Source organism: Mauremys reevesii, linkage group 18 (genome assembly GCF_016161935.1).
Source record: "Mauremys reevesii isolate NIE-2019 linkage group 18, ASM1616193v1, whole genome shotgun sequence".
NCBI lineage: Eukaryota > Metazoa > Chordata > Testudines > Geoemydidae > Mauremys > Mauremys reevesii.
In genome coordinates, this window is record NC_052640.1 from 29003682 (window position 1) to 29026692 (window position 23011).

At 53.4% G+C, this 23011-nt stretch overlaps 1 protein-coding gene across 9 annotated transcripts in view; it reads right to left on the reverse strand.

Annotated features, from left to right (window-relative positions):
- LOC120386069 (oxysterol-binding protein 2-like) overlaps positions 1–23011 on the reverse strand; it is a 354730-nt gene that overhangs the window by 19895 nt on the left and 311824 nt on the right. For all 9 annotated transcript variants that reach the window (XM_039504882.1, XM_039504883.1, XM_039504886.1 and 6 more), the window contains 3 exons: positions 22249–22315; positions 20368–20535; positions 8723–8968 (listed from right to left, as the gene is read on the reverse strand). In XM_039504882.1, the coding sequence (XP_039360816.1) occupies positions 8723–8968; positions 20368–20535; positions 22249–22315 (481 nt within the window). The remainder of the gene's footprint in view (positions 1–8722; positions 8969–20367; positions 20536–22248; positions 22316–23011) is intronic.

A 23011-nucleotide genomic window follows, 5' to 3' on the forward strand; every position in this document is an offset into this window, starting at 1 on the left:
CTGCCTGGACACTCCCAGCCCCAGGCAGGGACGTTTGTGGTCACTGGGCCACGGAGGAGTGGCAAACATCACAGGGCTCCTGGCTATTCACTCAGCTAGAAATCAGTGACCTGCCTGGGGGGACACAAGACCCTCTTTTAAATAAGTGGCCTGGAGCCTGCTCCCGCCCTTTACTGGTTGGCGGGGCATTGTCAGCAGTGGCCAATAGTGGAGAAGGCTGATGCGTCAACCTACGATGCACAAGGGCAGGCTGGATGGCATCCCATCCCAGGCCAGGGCTTTCACCACAAGTGCGCCAGCCAAAGGGAGATGGCAGGGAGTATAACAGCCTACTACAGCTGCCAGCTAATGCAGTTATTCCTTTAGCTTGAGTGCAAGAGGCCTGTGCTTTGGTGGTGAAGGCCCCAGGTTCAGACACTGCTGAGAGCTCACAGTGGGGATCCATACAAAGAGCTTTGTTAGGAGACATGCTGGGGTAGTGCCAGGGCTGGAATGTGCCAGCTGCGCCACCTCGCATACTGAGTCTGCTGCGACATCCCACTGAAGTCAGGGAAGGTTAACGCCCCTGAGCACCACTCGGACCCCTCTGGCACACTAGTGAAGGGCCATACACAAGCCCCCTTGATGGCCATGGCCACACAGCAGTAAAGGGTTAATGGATGTACAGGGCCAGACACAAACCCACAACCTGCTGCACTGATGGTAAGGGACCAAGCAAGGGGCAGCTCATCATACATGCTGAGCATAGAAAGCAGCACTGGCAAATCTGCAGCAGTGTTATTTGGACGGCTTCATATATTGAGAATGATGAGCCCTGTGGCACACACCCGCGTGCTTTGTCTTTGCCAGGAAGGCCTGGCCCTCGGCGGGCCGACTCTGGGGGAGGAGACGTAGCTTTGTTTAGTTAAAGAGCCCTTGATCTATGCATGAAGCGTTAAGCAATTCACAGCCACCCACCGAAGATGCCGCTGCGCCATAAATAGCTGAAACAGAGGCCAGTCCCTGGCACAGGAGCTCAGCAGCTTTCCAGGAAGATCCATCCCCCTTGCTTCAGCAAAGCTTTGGAAGGGCTCTCCCCTGACCTATGGCTTTCCTGAGAGGAGGCAGGCTCTTGGCGACGAAGGTGAGACACCTCCATCCATCTTTAGGCACCTCACTTGGGGGCCAGATTTTCAGAGTGGCGGGTGCGCAGGCCTGCTGTTCAGGTGCTGAGATGGCTGCATTTAGGTGTCTAACGTGAGGTGCCCGAGGGAGAGAATTTTGGCCTAAATGCCCAAAGGTGACAACCTGGCAAAAAAGTTACAGAGAATGAAACCCCAAAGAGCCCATCTGGCTTGAGGGGAAGCCAACCCTCCCTCCAGCTGGATCAACCTCTTCAGCGAGAGCCTTCGTGTCTGTCCAGCCCGGCCCACCACGCGGCTACAACCCTCCGTTTGTCTGCAGGCGCACTGGCCTTGTCTACACACACCAGTTGCACAGATTTTACCTAAGCTGTTTATGATTGCTAATGATTTGTACCACAGTAACACCTCTGGAGCCAGCTGAGATCAGTGTCTCGTACATCCTTTGCTTAGCAAGATGGTCCCGAGGGGGCGAGCGTCAAGCCACCAGCTTATTACCAAAGGAAAATGGAAGAACACCAAACTCTGTCAGAGAACACTGAATTCAACATGAGATGCTGCAGCACACCCACGCCGGCTTGCTGTTTATTCCCAGCCACGTCCACCATACCATGCCCGAAACCTGCTGCGCAATCTAGCCTGTCACATCTGTAGGACTGACTGTCGCTGAATGCAGGATGGAAAGTAGAGCCCCACAGAATGTCTAAATGAGCCCCGAGAGCCTCTCTCTTTACACTCTCCTCTGAGGAGCGCTGTCTGGGAGCGGCGTTGTGACGCACGTCTCTGCGAGGGAGGCATTGCTCTCGCAGCCACACTGCGATTTGATCCCGTGCAGCCATGCAGCGTAAGGAAGGCTGAGCGAGGTTGGCAAGGACTCCAGAGTGGATTTTTAATAGAAGAGACATTTGGTGCATGAGGTTGGTGCTGGCGGGATGTGAGCAATGGGGAGCAGCAGCCAATTGCTGACTTCCCACCACAGCTCTGCCAGTCCTAACCTGCAGCACAGCATTCCCTGTTGTTCCAGTCCGGAGGCTTTCCCGCCACAGCTCTGCTGATGAACCTCAGCTCTGACCTGCAGCCCCGCCTGCCCTGTCTCTCTGGGTTGGTGTTGTTGTGATGAGAACAAATGTTCTGAACGGATAAGGGTGCAAGATATCAAAGCTCATTCTCGTTGTGACGGGTAGTTTTGAAGTCCACTCTCCAGCAGGCTGGTTAACTCACTGGTCCATTCGGCTCCTAGCAGAATGGGGGCTTCACCCTGGTCCCCTCCACGGAGCGGATGCTGGACAGCAAGCCAGTCCTGGAGGATGCCAGCGTGTTGCTGGCGTTCCGCGGCTCCTGCACGCTGGCTGGAGGGTGGCATCTGGGATGTACTGGAAGGTTTCTGAGGAGAATTATGCAGACGCCCCGTTTGATTTGTTCTTCACTGACAGGCTCCTCAGGTGAAGCCATTTCAAGATACTTCCTTTCTGGGATGTTCAAGTGCATCATGGGAGAATCCTGGCCAGCAGCTGTGGGGTGGGGCGGGCATGGACTTAGTATGAAGAGATGCTGCATGTGAAGCAGCCAGCAGGGCAGACACTTCTTTCACTGGCTTCTGGAGTCTTTGAACACCTCCTGTCACACGCACCAGCCTTCTCTACACCAACACCTCCCAGCGGCATGGGAACCAGGTTTGTATAATTTTTGGTGGTGCCCAGAATGTCCATAGGACAGAGAGAGGCCACCCCCCGGGCCCCATGGTTTGGGGGGCCCCATGCTTCCGGGGGACGCGGGGTCCAGGGCAGCCTGGGGAGTTAGCAGGGGGCCTGGTGCTGGCAGCAGCAAGCAACCCAGCCCCAGCCCTCCCCGCCCTGCCAGCTCCCGGCATTGCTTGTTGGAGGTGGTGAAAGCCAAAAAGAGGTGGAGCAGGGGCTTGTGGGAAGGGGTGGAATGGGGGCAGGGAGGGAGTGGAGTAGAGCAGGCCGGGTCCAGGTCGCTTGCTGCTGCTGGTGCCAGGTTCCTCACTAACCCCCCAGGTCGTCCTGGACCCCACGTCCCTATGAAGCGCAGAGCCCCCCAAAGTGCGGGGTCTGGGCTGGTTGCCCTGATCCGTCCTATGGACAGGACAGCTCTGGGTCCAGGGCAGTCTGGGGGGCTACCGGGAGGCATGGCGCCGGCAGCAGCGAGAGACCCGGCCCTTCCGGTACATCCCAGATGCCACCCTCCAGCCAGCGTGCAGGAGCTGCGGAACGCTAGCAATGTGCTGGCATCCTCCAGGACTGGCTTGCTCTCCAGCATCCGCTCCGTGTAGGGGACCAGTGGAAGCCCTAGCTTTCGGAGTGCTCTTGGAGATAGAGCGACGCCTGGGGCATCTCTCGGGGACATGTCCTGCTTCTAGGCCTGGTGTTAATGGGCACTGAAGCTTCAAACAAGGGCAGGTTTGGACCCTGGAGATTTAGCCACTCTATGGGGCCTGGGGGAGGGATGGCTCAGTGGTTTGCGCATTGGCCTGCTAAACTGAGGGTTGTGAGTTCAATCCTTGAGGAGGCCACTTAGGGATCTGGGGCAAAAATCTGTCTGGGGATTGGTCCTGCTTTGAGCAGGGGGTTGGACTAGATACCTCCTGAGGTCCCTTCCAACCCTGATATTCTGTGACTCTATGAACCACTGAGAGATACATTACGCAAGCAGACAGTAACTATCTAACGGACGATATGAACTAACTCAGACTACGACTTACCTTCCCCGGCCCAAGGAGGCAGGTGGCACCACAGGGGTTCCATCTCACTGCCACCGGCAGGAAGAAGGACCTGAGGGGCGGTCAGGCCCACTCTGCCCTGGGGGAGGACACACAAGGACATCTATGGTGTCGGTGTGGCCCCAACAGGCACTGCTGGCCAAAACGAACCCAATCTTGTGTGCATGGGGCACAGGTGCACCCAGAGTGGACAATCACGCAAAGAACATCACAGCGTTCCCAGCATTTCCCCAACCCTCTGGCCTCCTGTATCCACCATCCATGCACATTGTCTCCTGCAGATGGTCTGTGGTAACCATCCCCAGTGGGGGCGGAGAACTGCCCCAAGAACCAATCAAGCCCCATTCCCAGCTTTATAAGAGCCCCTCGTTAGGGGCACAAACAGCAAAACATTCAGTGTAACCAACAGCAAAGTTATTTCAACTCCAGACTGAGTCACACAAGATGAGGGGAGATTTGATAGCTGCTTTCAACTACCTGAAAGGGGGTTCCAAAGAGGATGGATCTAGACTGTTCTCAGTGGTGGCAGATGACAGAACAAGGAGTAATGGTCTCAAGTTGCAGTGGGGGAGGTTTAGGTTGGACATTAGGAAAAACTTTTTCACTAGTAGGGTGGTGAAGCACTGGAATGGGTTATCTAGGCAATTGATGGAATCTCCTTCCCTAGAGGTTTTTAAGGTCAGGCTTGACAAAGCCCTGGCTGGGATGATTTAGTTGGGTTTGGTCCTGCTTTGAGCAGGGGGTTGGACTAGATACCTCCTGAGGTCCCTTCCAACCCTGAGATTCTATGATTCTATTCTAAGATGTCTGCGCCTGTCCGTTTCGCACTGCAGAGTCCACCCCTGCTGGAACCGCAGATCACCCGAACAGGGGCATGCCTGTGCCACTCTGGCCACCCAGGCAATACGGAGAAGCAAAAAGCTACCCATTTCCAAGCTGCATTTCACTACGCACATTAAGCTGCCCATAGCTGACACTGTCAAAGAGCTGGGCTCTGACCTTGCTATTTGTGAGCTGGGGAGGGCCAGTCCCTAGAGGCTGGGGTTCTCCAGGCTCTGACCCAGCAGACCCTAGCAATAGACGGAGGAGTATGGCTCTCCGTTCACAGGGGCTCTAAATGTAGGATTTGGGGATACACCGTAACATTTTCACTCCACATGCATGCACTCGGCCCCCTCTCCTGTCCCCACCTGCTCCCCACACAGCGGTGGCTAACCCTGCACTTCTCCTGAATGCTCAGCTCCCGGCAGACTCGCCCCGAGTCCTTTACACTGTTTCAGTCCAAGCAAACCCCACTGGAGTTTCCGCTGTAAGTGAGACCAGGCAAGCCAACAGGGCTCTACCTAGGGGTCATCTGTCAAGGAGAGAGGGGTGCTACACTGTTCCCCTTGATGTAACACACAATGCTTTCGCCATGCAGCACCAGCCGCTGGCCTGCTGCTTCTCACACTGCATTGCAAAGGCGGGTCAGAAACATTTTGACATCAACACCAGTTTAAATCCTAAGGGGAAATTTCTAGTGTAGAAGGAAGCAAGAGTATAATACCAGAGTATTAGCTCCAGAAGACTGCCAGGGTTGGTGTCATATCAGAGACGTCAATCAGGGAGCCGTGTCCTGCCTTTGCGGGGGGATGGGCTGTGTTTCACATACAGATACTTGTGTTTTGTTCAGGGTTTCATAATCTAGACCAGGGGTTCCTGCTGGTGGCTGCTCTGACAAATCCTGTCTCTCTGTCCCTGCCTCCCTCAGCCCTTCATCGAGAGCCTGCTCCAGGGAAGGTGGGTTGGGAACTCACCAGCCGCCTGCAGAGTTCCAGGCTCCCCGGGCTCCAGCCAGGATGGAGCTGTCGGGGGAGAGCCCCGGTGACCAAACGCTGCAGCCGCCTCCACTGACAAGAGCCAACTCTGGCACCGCGCACACCAGCCCCACCTGCCTCCAGAGGTGCTGCCCAGAGCTCCGAGGAGGTGGTGCAGTGCAGGGCGCCGATCCCTGCTGGGGGCGCCAGGGCAAACACCAAGGCAGCGCATCTCGCTACTCTTGATAACAGCTATTCAGGAGCAACAGCTGGGTGCTGCAGGGAGGGGCCGCTGCTTCCCCCCCCAAATCTCCGCACATGCTTTGGAGGCTGTCGTGGCTGCAAAAAACAGTCCGCTGGTGATCACATGCAACCATAGTGGCTGCATTTGAGAAACAATGATCTAGACCAGGGGTAGGCAACCTATGGCACCGGTGCCGCCTTCGGCACACGAGCTGATTGTCAGTGGCACTCACACTGCCCAGGTCCTGGCCACCAGTCCGGGGGCCTCTGCATTTTAATTTAATTTTAAATGAAGTTTCTTAAACATTTTAAAAACCTTATTTACTTTACATACAACAAGAGTTTAGTTCTATATTATAGAATTATAGAAAGAGACCTTCTAAAAACGTTAAGATGTGTTACTGGCACGCGAAACCTTAAATTAGAGTGAATACATGAAGATTCGGCACAGCACTTCTGAAAGGTTGCCGACCCCTGATCTAGACAAAGATCAAACTCTCTTGCTCCCTGGGACCTCGATTTCCAAGATGGCAATTAAACCATCTGGATAACATAAATCACCATGTCAACATCACTGTCTACATATGGGGGAAGGGAAATAAATGGCCCTGTAAATCTATCCACCAGGAGGATGGGATGGAGCAGCCCAAAGTATTGAATAGTCGCTTGTCATGAGTCAATTTTCTTTACAGATCTCGACTAATTAAGCTCACCAGGTTTTAATTAAGACCTTCTGCTTGCCAGGCAAGCTTTGGATACACTGGGAAGCTCGAGGATCTTCGTTGTGTTAGGGCCCTGCAATGAAACCTTTTCATTCCAAGACAAAGACAAAGAAAGCTACCGAGCCCCATCCGGCTCTGCAGAGACACTCGGAGCAGAGAGGAACCGACTTGTTAAACACGCCTCTCCGTGACGTTTCAAAGGCAGCAGTTTATGCTAATAGTTCAACGGTAGCAGTGTTTCGCCCTCCCTGCTATTTCCCATTCTGCTCAAACGTCACAGATGAAACCCCGTCCTGGAGGCCGATGGGCTAATCGCTGCCGTGACACCATCTGGCCTGTTTTATTGCTGGCCTGTAGCCAGTTAGGACTGGAATACAGGGCTCAAGAGCTACACAGCTGGAACATGAACCCACTAGGTGACTGAGCCCCTAAGCATTCTGGGGCCGCGCTCCCTTGATGCTGAATGAATGCAGAGGGGAAGGGGTGTTTGAGGACTCCCGTGCTTCGCTCTCGTCTCTCACAGGAGGCCATTCCTTGCCATGGCTTTTTACTACCCAATGGAATCAACATCACTTCCCACAGTGGCCACCCCTGACCGAGTCATCGATCCTGCCACAGGGCACGTTTGTGTGAGTCACATGATCGCCGCCCATCCCGGCACAGACAATTACAGCAGGACTCTCACAAGACTGGCTTTGGCACCGTGCGGCTGGCACCTCGGGGACCTCAAGGAGAGAAACGAGAGACCCTCCCTGCCTGGGGGACAGTGACCTTCTAGCCAAGATTCCAGGGGATGACCATCTCCTTGCTGTTTTCTTCATTTCCTGTCATCCTGGACAATTCTGGCTCCACAAGGTGTGTTCTTCTTTCTTCTTTCAGTTTCAATTAACAAAGTGCGTCCCATTCAGTCCATCCTCTCCTGCTGCTTCAGCATCTCTCCTGGTGGGTCCTTCTCCTCCTCTCTCCCACGCCCCGGGGGTCCCACAGGGCCTGACCTTGTCCTCCTCTTCTTCGCTTTACACCCTCTTCCTGAGTGACCTCATGCTCTCGCACTCCAATTACCATCTCTAGCCTGATTGGCTCAGCACACCTGATCTGTCACCCTCCATCCAATCCCGCTTCCTGGCCTGTCTGGCTGACACCTCCCTCTTGGGTGTCTCGCTGCTCACTCAAGCTTCGCATGGCCAAAGCTGAGCTCCTGGCCTTCCCCCAAATGCTCCCTGGCTTTCACGATGATCTGTCACCATCCTCCCGCTCCCTTCCCCACATCCAGGCACCCTGTGGGCATTACTGAACATCACACTCCCACCTGCCCAACAGCTCGGCTGGGCAGCCTTTGGAAGCCCAGCTGGTGGTGCCAGGGAAACTCCTGGGCTCCCTTTAGCCTCCTGAGGGTGTCACTGCACAAGCCTCCTCCTTGACTTCCCCCGGGTATCCAGTTCTGTCCCCTGCAGATCCCTGTGACCAGCCCTATGCCTGCTCCTAAGGGAGCCAATGGCAGCTCCCGTCAGACCCTGGGAGCAGAGGGTGGAGTCGCAGCCAGGTTTATACAGTGGGGGTCTCATGCATTTTCCGTTCTACATATGGGAACTATCGCTCCGAACCTGATTGAACTGAACGTATCTTGACATTAGGTTCTGAACAATCTGGAGCACTCCCCTCCACAATGGAAACACAAAACCTACAGATTAAGCACGACTGTCGACAGAGACAACACATCTGTGGAGAATTTAGCTGCAAAGCTCCATGTGCAAGCTCATCCCAGACCCAGGGCTGGCAATTTGGTCCCTATGTCCAGCTAGTTAAAACTGCGATGGTTTCATTCTAGATTTGATATGTTGGGAGAGGCTCCCAGCTCCCCCCTCTCCCCCCACCCCCGGTCTCCTCATCATTTCCACCCTGTTACCCTGGGGAATGCATGTTTTGCTTCTGCCTTCTGAAAGAGTTACTTGTGTAGGATCCACTGCTGGGCCCACTGACTGCAATGGAAGCAGGACCAGTGTGGAATGGGGGAGCCCCAGGGAATCGCTCTCCCAAGAATGCGACAGTGCTCCTGAAAGGCTGAAATGCAGAGCCCCTTCCCCACAGCCGTGCCCATACCTGCTCGCAGAGCGATCGGAAGCCGAGCTCATCTAGCCGGTCGAGTTCGTAGGTTTCCCCCAGCAGGGGGTTGAACGGCTTCGCAGTGCGGTGCACAGTCGTCGAGTAGGAAGACACTGAAAATGCAGCAACGAAACACATCTGCTCGGTGGAGCTCTCGCACTTCACGGCTTTGTCCAGCAGCTCGTGGTATTCCAGGTCCTCGGTCAGCCGCTGCAGCATGGAAAGCGGCTCATTGAAGTTTACCTAATGCAGGCGGGGGGAATAGAGAGTTAGACATGTGCACTAATGGGTGAGCAATGGGCTTCCGGCAAAGACACTGGCAGTCAGTGATCTCCATGTAGAGAGTATGGTCTAGCCGCGTTCCCCCGGTGTCGCACTGCACAGCCGGCCCCATACACACTGCTCTCCCCCACACCTAACTTCCATGGTAACCTCGGACCCCCTGGCTTCCACTGCTGAGCCCTCAGCCTCTCCGAGGTGACTGTGTCCTGAACGGAGATCTGGAGAGGAAGGGAAAACTCTAATGCGCCAGAGCAAACAGAGTCACTGCAACCCCAGCTCCCCTCCTTGTGCTTCGCTCTACAGTCTGTTCCCCTCCTTAGCCTGGATTTTCCCACCCCCCTCCAGGTGGGAGCTGCAGGAAACCTCATTTAAAACAACGTGACAGCGTGACCAAGGAATGACCAGGCGGGCGGGGACTGCTGCCAGGTGGGGGGGAGTGAAGGGGGAGGTGCCTGCCAAGGGGGGGCTGGATCTGCTCACACAGCCAGCTGCCCACGCTGCCCTCTCGGTTTAACTCTAGTATTAAGGTGAAGAGGGCGGTTCATGCCTGGCTCCTACGCTCTGCATCACATCACCGGGGCTGGGGGCTTCGGCTAGCGTGGCCAGGATGAGCTGGGAACACCGGGACCTGGGACCTGGAGACCAGCACGGACTGACAGCTCCCAGCTGCATCCTGTGTCGCGCGCCCCGACACACCTTCACCTCGAGAGCTAGAGCTGGCACCAGTCACCCAGGCCAAACCGGGCTCAGAAGAGAGTCACCGAGTCAATGGGCCTGAGACCCGACTCCCCTCTGGCTCATAGGGGGCGTCCCCCCAGGTCTGGGCCGAGGCACATTAGCAGGGAAGTGTGCGTCTGTCTCTGAGGGGAGAACAGGGGAATTCACTCTTCAGGGCCAGGCAATCCTGCACCTGCCAGGAGCACGGAGACCACTAAAACATCCCCTCTTCAGAGCACTCAGCTGAAATGATCTGTGTCAATACCAACACCAATCCTCCGACGTGAAACGTTTCAGCAAAGGGAACATACTCTGTGCAGAACAGAGCCTGGTATCCTCCACCACCGCCTATCTTCTACTTCCAACCCATCCTCAGGGAGCCTCTTCCCGGCCGAGGGCAGGCCCCTCTCGCTCAGCGCCGCTCCAAGCGTCAGCACGAACCATAGACTGGGGCCTCCAGCCATTGTCAGACTCACTCAGCACAGGCCACCAGCCCAGCTCGGCCTGCAGCTTTATGAATAGCCAGGGGGAAAACAGCTGCTTCCTGGGCCACCCGAAATCGGAGGGAAGCAGCGCTCCAATTCCCCGTTCGTTCTGGTGTGTGACTGCACACTCCAGAGGGTCCACCGGCTGGAGCCAGGGGAGAGGGGACGTGATGCCAGGCGGCTGACAGAGAACATGGTCCAGGTTTTAAAAGTAAGGCAGCTTGAAAAGCCAGGTACCAAGCCTACCTAGTGCAGAGCTAGAAGCGAACTGACCTGACCTGTCCAACGGCGGGCAAGAATCCCTCTCCAGGGCACTGTCTGCACTGCACGTTTGCTCCTATTACTGCCACCCGCGGAGCTGCATCAATGCAATTCCTAGCACACCCAGGCAAGGATGCTCTATGCCTATGCTTTTCAACCTTTTTTCATTGGCGGAGCCCTTTGGAAATTTCGAATGAGGTGCGGATCCCATTGGAAATCGATGGTCTGTACACAGAGTTGCATTCTGTTCAGTCAGTTTTCAGTCTAAGTCTTTCGTGGACCCCTTAGACACAGTCTGTGGACCCCCCGTTGAGAACCCTGCTCTACGCCATGATTGGCACCTCTGCGGCTTGCCCTGGTTTCTAGCTAGAGCTAAGCTGCCTGGGTGCAATAGGGGCTTGCCCGCCTGCACGGCAGGTTTGCACTTGTGTAGCTGCACCGACGGCTGGAACTGGGGCAGATCTTCAGCCTAGAAAATAGAGAGCTTTGAGATAGTGCAGACAGCCATAGCCTTGAAAGGACTCTCTCCAAGAAGATTTAAATAACAATGGTGTGGAGATCGGACATCCCTGAATTCCAGATACTGGCAGAGATTAAGCTGGGCTTTCTGCCCTGCCTAGATCTCAGGTGCGAGACACAGTGAACAGAGCCATCAAAAGGGAAGAGGTACAAGGGCGAGTCAGAGATCTGCTTACTGTAACGGTGGGGCTGGGAGCAGGGAAACGCTGCTGCTGCTGCTGCGTGCTCTGTTTCCATCCTACTTGCATCATTCATCACAGACCCAATGGTGGCAGCTAGCAGAGTGCAGGTGTCTCACCACAGGGCTGAGGCCGGGATAATGACTCTTCTGCCTCTGCAGGTAACCTGAATAATTCCACACTCGCTCTTCTCACTTCACATGCTTGATCGCTAGCAGAGCTGGAGCCCATGCCTGATGCCATGCTGCAGAAGGGATCGCGGCTGGACATCCTGCAGCAGCACCAGGGAGAGGGGAGACTACACGTACACACCTAACTTTTTGTTGCAGAGCTAATTACTGGGGTTGCTGTTATAATTTATGCTGTCTGTATGTCTGTTTCATTTAGTTGAAAATTAATGTGTTTGGCTCTATGCTGTCAATTCAAGTTTGTGCCTCATCTCCATCTTGTCAAAATTTAAATGTGGGATTGAGAGTTTGGTTGGTTAAAGATCAGTGACATGAGACCCCCCTCCATCTCCCTGCTTCTATAAATAACCAACAATTAAATCCTCAGCCCAGCACCTCCTCCGGCTCCAGAGCTCTCTCCACTCCAGCTGCAGCACAGCAGCTAGAATCATTCCTTCTTTTGCTTATCCCACTAAACTGGAAGGACGATGCTCTTGCTAAATGCAAGCACCAGCACACAGCGAAATATTCTGGAATCGTTATTTGTAGAGATTTGATCGTAGGGCCTCTTTCTTAAAGCAACACTGTCAGAGCAAGTCCACCCCTGAAAGTAGATGTTGGAAAAAAAAACAGCTTCAAGAAAACCTAAGACCAAAAGAAGTGTTACCATGAAGCTTTAAAAAGGGATTCCGATAAAAAAAAAACCCAACAGCTTATATTTAAGTAAAGTGTGCACTGCAGTGTTAGCGCTGGGCTAGTGCATAAGAATCAGAACATGAAACTAACTAAAAGCAAAAGAGAAACCGCTCAGACTGTTTTCATTGTCCAAGCTGAAGGAATGTTATAATTACAGCTGAGACAAGGTGGGCAAGGTAATATCTTTTACTGGACCAACTTTTGCTGGTGAGAGACACAAGCTTTCAAGCCACACAGAGCTCTTTTTCGGGTCACTCTTATCTCTCTACTATCCTGGTACTGACACATCTACAACTACACTGCACTATTACAGCTGGTCAGGAATTCGACTAAATGTTTTTTCACAGAAAGAAAAAAAGCCAATTCACTGAAACTGTTAATGGGAAAGGGTCAGTTTTGACTTGAAAAACATATTGACATTGTTAAGCTGTCCTGTGTCAACGTTTTCTAAACAAAAAGTTTGGGGGGGTTGTTCAGAATAATTTTTCATTTAAAAATTTAACTTCATTTATAGTGAAAAGGGGGGAAAAAAAAGAAGAGTGGTCAAAATCGAAAGTTTCAATTGACCCAAATCAGTCAGATGGTCCATTAGAGAAGATTTGACTTTTTGTCCTGATTTGGGATGGGAAAAATGTTTGAAATTTCAAAAATTCTCATGAGATGGGAAAACTGTTCCCCCCCCCCCAGTTATGTTTCTATGTACACACTTCTCAAAATCTGGTCAGTGTCCCTCTAAGATTTAGCATATAGGCAATAGAGCATCCTCAAAACTTTGAAGTGGTGGAGAGCTAAAGGAAGAGTTAATCAGCTATGCAGAAAGGGTTGGTTTCCTTGAACATTTACAACACAGCATTTACAAAATAGGCAAAGCACTACCACCTCGAGAGAAATCGCTGAAGAAAAATCAGGCAAACCGATCCATTCAAACACACAGTACCAGAACCAACCCAACAGCTGCTCCATCAACAGGGCTCTTTCAATGGGAGATCAAAAATTGTCCCACTGATGAATAAAGTTTAATCCACCAAAAATGCAAAACTCCCAAAGCTGATTTATTGCACATTCCATTTTGAGACTGCAGAGATATCGACTCACAATGAAAATCAGCAGGGACCTGTTCAATTGCACAGAAAGGTTTCAAATATCTCATGTCATTTAGGGAGACTTAGGGAGGAAAAACGCTCTATGGAATGGACGATCTAGTAAGCTCCTTGTATCTGCCACTGGTGTGCATAAGGGAACAGAAGAACCAGCCTGGGAAATATTCTGAAGTGTATCTAAGACATTAAGAATTTTTTCCCACATTCACTATCTTGACACTATTAACTTGGGAATGGCAAAGGACTCTGACACTAAGGGTATGTCTACACTATGAAATTAGGTCGATTTTATAGAAGTCGATTTTATACAGTCGATTGAGAATGTCCACACTAAGCGCATGAAGTCGGCGGAGTGCGTCCTCACTACCGTGGCTAGCATTGACTTACAGAGAGGTGCACTATGGGTAGTTATACCACAGTTCCCGCAGTCTCCGCTGCCCATTGGAATTCTGGGTTAAGCCCCCAATGCCTGATGGGTACATGTCATCAGGCCCCCCTCCCTCCCTCCATGAAAGCAACAGCAGACAATCATTTTGCACCTTTCTTCCTGGGTTACCCGTGCAGATGCCATACCACGGAAAGCATGGGGCCTGCTCAGCTCACCGTCACCGTACATCTCCTGGGTGCTGCTGGCAGACGCGGTACTGCATTGCTCATAACAGCAGCTCCTTGCCTTTGTGGCAGACGGTGCAAGGACTGATAGCCGTCGTATGCCTCTTGGGTGCTCCTGGCAGACCTCGGTGAGGTCGATCAGGGGCACCTGGACAGACATGGCTATCCTCCTCTTAGAGCACCGAATGGGAGCCAGAGACTTCAGGTCATTCTCCTCTTGAAGTTTCGTCTCATGGAGATTCTGTCCTGCCTGGAATATCATGCGAACTGGAGGCTTCTGCCTCAGGCTGCTCTCCCAGCTGGCAGCACCGCACGGTCGCACCTACCCCAGCCTACCCCTTGCTCCCATGGCTCATGAAGCCTGGACAGTAGTAAGGAGCAGTTCAACTATAGGCTGAGCAAGTGCAGAATGGGGGTAGAATGTGCCTTTGAATGTTTAAAAGCGCGCTGGCGCTGTTTGCTGACTAGGTCAGACCTCAGCGCAACCAACATTCCCATTGCTATTGCTGCTTGCTGTGTGCTCCATAATATCTGTGAGAGTGAGGGGGAGATGTTTATGGCGGGGTGGGAGGTTGAGGCAAATTGCCTGGCGTCCGATTTTGAGCAGCCAGACACCAGGGCGATTAGAAGAGGACAGCAAGGCGTGCTGCACATCAGAGAGGCTTTGAAAACCAGTTTCATGACTGGCCAGGCTTTGGTGTGACAGTTGTGTGTGTTTCTCCTTGAGGTAAACCCGCCCCCTTTGTTGATTTTAATTTCCTGTAAGCCAACCACCCTCTCCCCTTCAAAATAAAGTAACTATTGTTTGGAAACCATGTATTCTTTCTTTATTAATTAAAAAAAAAAAAAAGAGACAACGGACAAGGTAGCCCGGGTGGAGTGGGGGAGGAGGGAAGGACAAGGACATGGCTTATTGTAGCCACATTAAAAATCAAACTGTTTGAATGACAGCCTTCTGTTGCTTGGGCCATCCTCTGGAGTGGGGTGGCTGGGTGCCCGGAGCCTCCCCCCCGCGTTCTTGGGCGTCTGGGTGAGGAGGCTGTGGAACATGGGGAGGTGGGGAGGCGGTTATACAGTGGATGCAGCAGGGGTCTGTGCTCTTGGCTTTCCTGCAGCTCCAACAGATGCGTCATCATGTCTGTTTGCTCCCTCAACAGACGTGTCATCATGTTCATTTGCTCCCCCATTAGCCTCAGGATTACGTCCTGCCTCCACTCTTCGTGCTCATTTAATTCTTTCCTGGCTTCTGCCACTGAATGCCTCCATGCATTAAGCTGTGCCCTATCAGTGCGGGAGGACTGCATGAGCTCGGAAAACGTCATCGTGAGTGTGGTTTTTTTCGCCTTCTAATCTGTGATAACCTCAGGGACGGAGATGATAGGGGGAGCGTAGAAACATTCTAAGCTCTATGATTCTTAGGGGACGGCATTGGGTACCTGTGCTGCTGAGTTTGCCACGCTGACCAAACAGGAAATGAAATTCAAGAGTTCCCAGGGCTTCTCCTGTGTACCTGGCTAGTGCATCGGAATTCAAAGTGCTGTCCAGAGCGGTCACATTGGAGCACTCTGGGATAGCTCCTGGAGGTCAGTACCATCAATTTGCGTCCTCACTACCCCAAATTTGACCCAACAAGGTCGATTTTAGCGCTACTCCCCTCATCAGGGGAGGAGTACGGAAGTCGATTTTAAGAGCTCTTTAAGTCGATGGAATGGGGTTGGTTGTGTGGACGCATTCATTTTAAAATCGACCTAACGCGGCTAAATTCGACCTAACCCTTTAGTGTAGACCAGGGATAATGCACAGCACCCAGATCAGTCCATTGCAACTTCCTGCTGATTTGTATTGCACTTGAAGCAAGTGCATCACAGATCCAGGCTTTAAATTGCCCTTTACAATTGCTAACGGGCCCTTGCAGCCTTTCCCAAGAGTTTATTGTTCTCAGAGTAAATATCTCAAATGAACGTAACTGGGGCAGCCCTCCCCAGACTTCAAATGGGAGCTCAGTGCCTCGCAGAACTAGGTCTTTGGGCTGAGGATGCTGAGTGCATTGATGGAGGGAGACGACAGGCAGCTGTGGTCACTGTTAGGTCCCATCGGTTTGTTTACAGCACAGGGGTTATTGTACAGTTTACTGGGGACAGCAACTTTGGGAAGCTGTCTGGATTAATTTGTCCCATTGCGGTTTCTTGTAATTAATTCCCACAGGCTGACAGATGACGTTATTGGGGCAGGCAGAGTGTATTGTTCTCACATTCCTGACTGCATTAGTAACTCCCGGGATGTTCTGATTGACAGGAAAGGTATAAATTGCTCTGAACTGCAGACGCAGCAGCTGCTGGTATTTTTGCACAATTCCATTAGGTCTAGGCACATTCCTGTACACTTCAAACTTTCCCCTGAAATTGATCTTGCAGAAGAGTCTAATGGGCTGCCCAGGACTGCTGGGGAACACTGCGGGAAAGCGATGGAGATCCACCACTTCCTGCCACGCAGGCTGTTGGACCACACAAGGACACAGCCCCCAGGAAGGATAACAGGTGTTGTTTTCCCAACAAACTGCACAAGCTGCCATAACAGGCCCCTTTTCCTTCTGACCCTGGGGGCAGGAGTCAGTGAGTTCTGTAAGAGCCGGACTCTGGCTATATGGCTACAGTGCAAACTCTCTCCTGACTGGAACAATGGCTCCCGGGTTAGTTCCGTCCTGACAGTGTCCCGATAACCTACACTCGCTGCTGGAACTCTCCAGCTGCCATGGGAACGCTCCTGAGCCTGGCAGTGCTCAATCTTCAAATGGAGCTGCACCCCGGTCGTGTCCCAGGAATGGTGCTTACAGGGACGGCCAACAGGAGATGCAGAATCAGTCACCTGTACAAGGCGGTTTTCCTCTGCAAAGCGCCTTTTCTGATGCAGTTTGGGGATGGGTTCCTGGGCTTCACTAAGGGCAGGATTTTATCTGGGTCAGCACCAGTCTCCAAAGCCTGGTGTCTCCCACGGGCACTGCTCAGCAGGGTGTTTAAGAGCATCCCGCAGGTCCCTATGCCAGGGCCCAGCAGGAAGAACCTACTGCACTGAGGATATTGTGGTCTGGAGTCAGGCTGGGGTCTATTTACACACCTGATGCCAGGGGTGCCTGGAGATGAATGGGGAAATGGAGAGAATTGTTATCTTGTTACTTCAGAGCTGTTGCACTGAATCAGAGCCATTGGCCCACCTAGGCTGGTACCTGCAGCTCAGACAGCAGCCAGGAACCTGTGCTCCCCAACCTCGCCCCCCCATCCCGCAGACAGCAATGCAAGTGGGCAATGAGGCAATGATGCAAGTGCGGAGAGAACCTCCTGCTTAGCCTCTGCATGCAATTCACCTTCTCAGGGAAGCAAGTGCCTGACTCCTGCCTGGGAGCAGCAGCCGCCATATGGCAAGTCAGTCTAGTTGGGTCTCCTCACTGCGCCTCAGCCGAGACAGCTATCCACGCTATGACAGCAGCCATGTCTTCCTGGCTCCACCATGGTGGGACAGGAGGGCAGGTCACAGCTGCTTTCTGTTGCTGCTCCAGGGGTCTGGCACTTGCTTCCCCTTAGATCATCTTCCTCAACCAATGTCTCCCCCCATCAGACACCGACAACTCTGCTAGTGCAAAGAAAGATTCCGTTTAGAACCCCCGAGTGCCTTGGGGAGGGCTCAGCTCGGCCCTCTCGCCAGATACTTGCGGGGCGGGGGGTGTTGCCCTTTTAATTGTGACTGTGGTCTGTGTGTGTTGTCAGTTACAGTTCAATTGTCTGTGTGACTCTTGGGGCTGGGGCTGCAGAAATCAAGTTGTCAGGATTGGACCCAGAACCAGGAGGAAGGGAATTATTCCAGGCTGGGCTCAAATCACCTTTCCCTGAACATCCCTAGGCTACAGCACATGTAGGAACTTCCACCCTCTTCTCCTGACTGACATGCAGATGGGCCTATTGGATACACTGGGAGTAGGCAGCCCCAGCCCCTGTTCCCATTAAATAAGAACATAGGAATGGCTGTACTGGGTCAGACCAGTGGCCTGAGGGGATGGTATGATGGGATAGCCTAATTTTGGCAATTCATTTGGCAACTGATCTTTGATTATTAGCAGGTAAGTATGCCCAGTGATCTGTGATGGGATGTTAGCTGGGATGGGATCTGAGTTACTACAGCGAATTCTTTCCTGGGTGTTGGCTGGTGAGTCTTGCCCACATGCTCAGGGTTTAGCTGATCGCCATATCTGGGGTCAGGAAGGAATTTTCCCCTTGGGCAGATTGGCAGAGGACCTGGGGGTTTTTCGCCTTCCTCTGTAGCGTGGGGCACGGGTCATTTGCTGGAGGAGTCTCTGCAGCTTGAGGTCTTCTAACCACAATTTGAGGGCTCCAATAACTCAGACATAGGTTAGGGGTTTGTTACAGGAGTGGGTGGGTGAGATTCTGTGGCCTGCATTGTGCAGGAGGTCAGACTAGATGATCATAATGGTCCCTTCTGACCTTAAAGTCTATGAGACCAAAGGTCCATCTAGCCCAGTATCCTGTCACCGACAGTGGCCAATGCCAGGTGCCCCAGAGGGAGTGAACCTAACAGGCAATGATCAAGTGATCTCTCTCCTGCCATCCATCTCCACCCTCTGACAAACAGAGGATAGGGACACCATTCCTTACCCATCCTGGCTAATTGCCATTTATGGACTTAACCTCCATGAATTTATCCAGTTCTCTTTTAAACCCTGTTATAGTCCTAGCCTTCACCCCTCAGGCAAGGAGTTCCACAGATTGACTGTGCGCTGTGTGAAGAAGAACTTCCTTGTATTTGTTTTAAACCTGCCGCCCAGTTCTCCTTCCACAGACTCCAGGCCAGGGCTGAGCAAACAATTCGCAGCGAATGATTATCCGATGCAAGTTCAAAGTTCACTTCTTACTAATATTCTGCAATAGCCCCTTAAATTGACCCTTTCCAGGGCTGCCTGCTCCTGCAGCAGGCTCACCAACTAGCAGTCCATAGGGAGCACATGCTGCAGGGGTCTGAACCCAACGATGGAGGCCCCTCCTGTGAATTGCTCCCACAGCAGCCGCTTGCACGACTAGACAACCTGCTATTCCACAGGAAGGAGAAGCTGCTCTCTGACCCAGGGATAGAAAAAACAGATTCTCCTGTGCTAGCAAAGCAGAACCGCAGCTAATGAGCTAGGGAATGCCCCTCAGCAGGCCACGGCCCCTGGGAGCTTTGCTCAGTGGTTCAGAGAGTTCTCTAAAGCATGAATCCCAGTGTCACCTGCCCAGACCTAAGCAATTCTTCTCCCCCAGCCAGGACAATTCACCGGCAATGCAGCTGCGGACTCCACAAAGAGGTTTCCTGGTTCACACTAGGAACTAGAAACTTTACTGTCAAGACAGGACTCTGCTTTCCTTTTCTACGGAGAAAAGTGCTTTGAGAAGGGGACCCGAAAGCAGATGGATGTAAACAAATCCTCTTTGCCGTGATGAACAGGAGACACCCCAGTCTTCAGTCAACAGGAGTAAGTAACTTCAGACCCTCCCGACAGTACAGGGGACATGGGAACCAAACAGGGGGATGTTGGCACCGTTGTCAGTGCCGAAAACGCCAGAATCCATGCCAGAAGCCAGAGAGCACTGCCTGTGGCCAGAGCCTCCTGGCTGGGAAGAGAACAGGGCTCCACGTAGAGGTGGGAGATCAAGCCAGGTCACTGGATACTTTCCATTATCACAGAAGGTTCTTTCATAGAGCATTTGGTGTCAGTGACTGCCCTCCTCCCCCAATGCTACGCACTGGGGCAAGCTCTGCTTTCACTGTAACCCCTCTGCTGTATCCTTCAGAAGGTGAGGAGCGAACCCATGAGTCCCGGCTGGTGCAGGGGATCCCAGAAACCCAGTTTACAGGCAGGGCAGTCTCCTTGCCTGTCCCTCATCACCCACATGCGCCAATCCATTCAAACCAGAACACCTACCAACAGGACGTAATCCCTCTGCTGCTCCTAACTCCTGCAAAGGAGGCAGGCAGGGGGGGGGGGCTGATGGGATCAGACTGCACGGCACAGCTGACTTGCTTGAATCCTCTTTTTTGTAACAGTCACAAGAGCCAATCACCAAAAACAATTAGCGATGCAAATTGGCTCCGCTGACGGGTCCCCAGCAGTGGCGGTTGCCCTCAGACAGGCTTGTGGAGGGCAACAGTGATGTAAGCACTGGAAACACACAGGGAATAATTCCATTTCTTTTCCGATTAAACTGGCCAATAATGCAAAAGCCAGACTCTGCTCAAGGCTCGTGTGCAGCTGCAGCTCTGCTGCCTTCAGCCAGGTCTCCGCAGCTTCTGTTACCTCCTTCTCTAACAGGAACAGAGAAAACACAGTTCTGCTCCTTTCATGGTGCCTTAGCTGCTGAACTCAGCCCTACCCAGAATGCACTTCCTGGTGCACCCAGCCGGACCCAGAATGCACCGCCAATTCCCTCATTTGGGGCCTGATCCTGGCAGGTACCCAGTACCCCCAGCTTGTCACCTCCCAGGATCAGGCCCTTTCACATATGTCTAACCAAAAAACGGACAGGAGGCAGCGTTCACATCAGGCGCGGCGCAGGCAAGAGCGGGGAAACACTCACGTACAGGCATAGGGATCTTGGACAGTTCTTTGCCAATGCAGTTTTTCATTATGCTCCAGAGGTTAAGGCTGTAGTTGGGTTTGTCTGGAATGCGCGTTCGTCTCCTCTTCTTCGGCAGGACGTCTTTGCACATTGATTCCTTGTCGCCAGTTTGATTTGCGCTCTCAAAGACCTGGGGAAGCAGCAAAGAGCCAGATCAACCAACCGTAGGGCTGCCAGGCGTCTGATTTCCGACCGGAACGCCCAGTCGAGAAGGGACCCTGGCGGCTCTGGTCAGCACTGCTGATCTGGCCATTAAAAGTCCGGGCGGCGGCGCAGCGGGGCTAAGGCAGGCTCCCTGCCTGCCCTGGCTCTGCGCGGCTCCCGGAAGCGGTGACATGTCGCTGCGGCCCCTAGGTGCAGGGGCAGCCAGGGAGGCTCCGTGCACTGCCCCCGCCCGAGCACTGGCTAGGGCAATGCGCAGAGCTGCACTGGCCGCCACCATGCCTAGGAGCCAGAGGACATGTTGACGCTTCTGGGAGCCGCCTCAGGTAAGCACCACCTGGAGCCTGCACTGCACCCCGAACTTCTACCCCACCCTGAGACCCCTCCTGCACCCCAACTCCCTCCCAGGTCCTGCATCCCCACCCGCACAGCCCTGAGCCCCCTCTTGCACCCCAACTCCCTCCCAGAGCCTGCACCCTGCACCCCCCTGCCCCAGCCCGGAGCCCCCTCCCATACCCTGAACCCCTCATTTCTGGCCCCACGCTGGAGCCCACACTCCCAGTCAGAGCCCTCACCCCCTACACACCCCCAACCCCCTGCCCCAGCCCAGTGAAAATGAGCGAGGGTGGGGGAGGGGGGATGGAGCGAGCAGGGGTGAAGCCTCAGAGAAGGGGCGGGGCAGGAGTGAGATCACGGGGGCAGGGGTCGGAAAGGGGGCAGCGCAAGGATGTTCGGTTTTCTGCAATCAGGGAGTTTGCAACCTAACCAACCATGGAAACCTGGCTGCTGGCGACAGTCAGCTCTTGGGGTATCACTCCTGGGATCTGGCCTTTCCCCATGCAGGGGATGTGCAGCTCAGACCCAGAACGTCCCCCAGCAGGCGGCTTTGCTTGTTTGTCTGAGCTTGTTCTCAGGAAAGGCCTGTTGGGCTGGGCAGAAATCTGCTTGACAGCAGTACCGGTGCTGCTTAGCGTGTGCGTGCTCTGGGCTGGCCTTCCGGGTCGCCAGGGCACGTCCTCACAAGAAAGGCTCAGGCGACACTGGAGGTAAAGGCAGGACCACATGTAGGCCGAAATGGTCGGGTAGCCGTACTCAGCCCCCTGGCAGTGGTGGGGGAAGGGAAAAGACTCTTTGGGGCTGAGGGGTATCACCAGAACTACGGCTGATTCTGAGTGAAGTGGGGTGAGTGCTGGGGGGAGCTGATCCATCTTATTCTCCCCTCTGCTCCCACTTACACCCTGCTGAACAGACACACTTGGAATATTGTAACTGAGACTTCAGTTCCCATCTCCCCCGTTATGGCCCATTCTGCTGCCCTGTGAGCCTCCCCCTCCCCCCAGATCATTCATAGAATCACAGAATCTCAGGGTTGGAAGGGACCTCAGGAGGTATCAAGTCCAACCCCCTGCTCCAAGCAGGACCAACCCCAACTAAATCATCCCAGCCAGGGCTTTGTCAAGCCTGACCTTAAAAACCTCTAAGGCAGGAGATTCCACCACCTCCCTAGGTAACCCATTCCAGTGCTTCACCACCCTACTAGTGAAATAGTGTTTCCTAATCTCCAACCTAGACCTCCCCCACTGCAACTTGAGACCATTGCTCCTTGTTCTGTCACCTGCCACCACTGAGAACAGTCTAGCTGGTCTACTTTCCACCAGCTCCATCTGCCCGATGCACTCACATTGTCCTCCAGGTTCCAGTCCTCAGGGTGCCCCTCGCTGGCCCCGCTCAGGTTACTGCCAGAACGCCTGCAGGGAAGACAGAGGCAGTGGGCACGGGCGCAAGCAGGCACAGAACAGAACAGGAATGGCTGCTCTGGCCATGCTGGGGCCTGGTTTAACCCACAGGACATTGCAAAGGGGCTGCAGTGGGTGGAGCTTAGCAGGCAAACATGCCGGAGGTTCTTCTCTCTTTTCATTCTTGCTACGAAGCCAGTGAGTGCACACCAGGCTGCAAACAGCCACTGCTGGAAAGGATCTTTCTAAAACTCACTTCCAAGCCTTTAAAGATCCCGATTCCCAGGTCTACAATCCACTGCGCCTAGTCTCGTCACCAGGCCCTCCGAAACCGAAGCCAGACTGGTTTGCAAATCACACTTGGACCCAGCTTTGCAACAGTCCGCCTCTTTAATGTAAATAGAGCTACGTGGGAGACATTTCCTGGTGCTGGCAGGTCTCTCACCAAGAGACATCACTGTGCCCTCCTCAAGCTCTGGGGCCTCCATGGTTTGATTAGGTAGGAAGCACAGTCTAGTGGTTAAAGCTCAGGTCTGGGGAGATCAGGCAACCTAAGTTCTTGCTACTGGCTCCATCGTAGGTATGTCTGCGGCCCCCACACCAAAGGCTCAGAGCCCCTCACAGTCTGTAATGGATTTAAGCCCAGCCCTGCCAGGAGGTCTGTGAGACTATCTCCACAGCTGGATAGGAACTGGGGCCCAGAGAGGC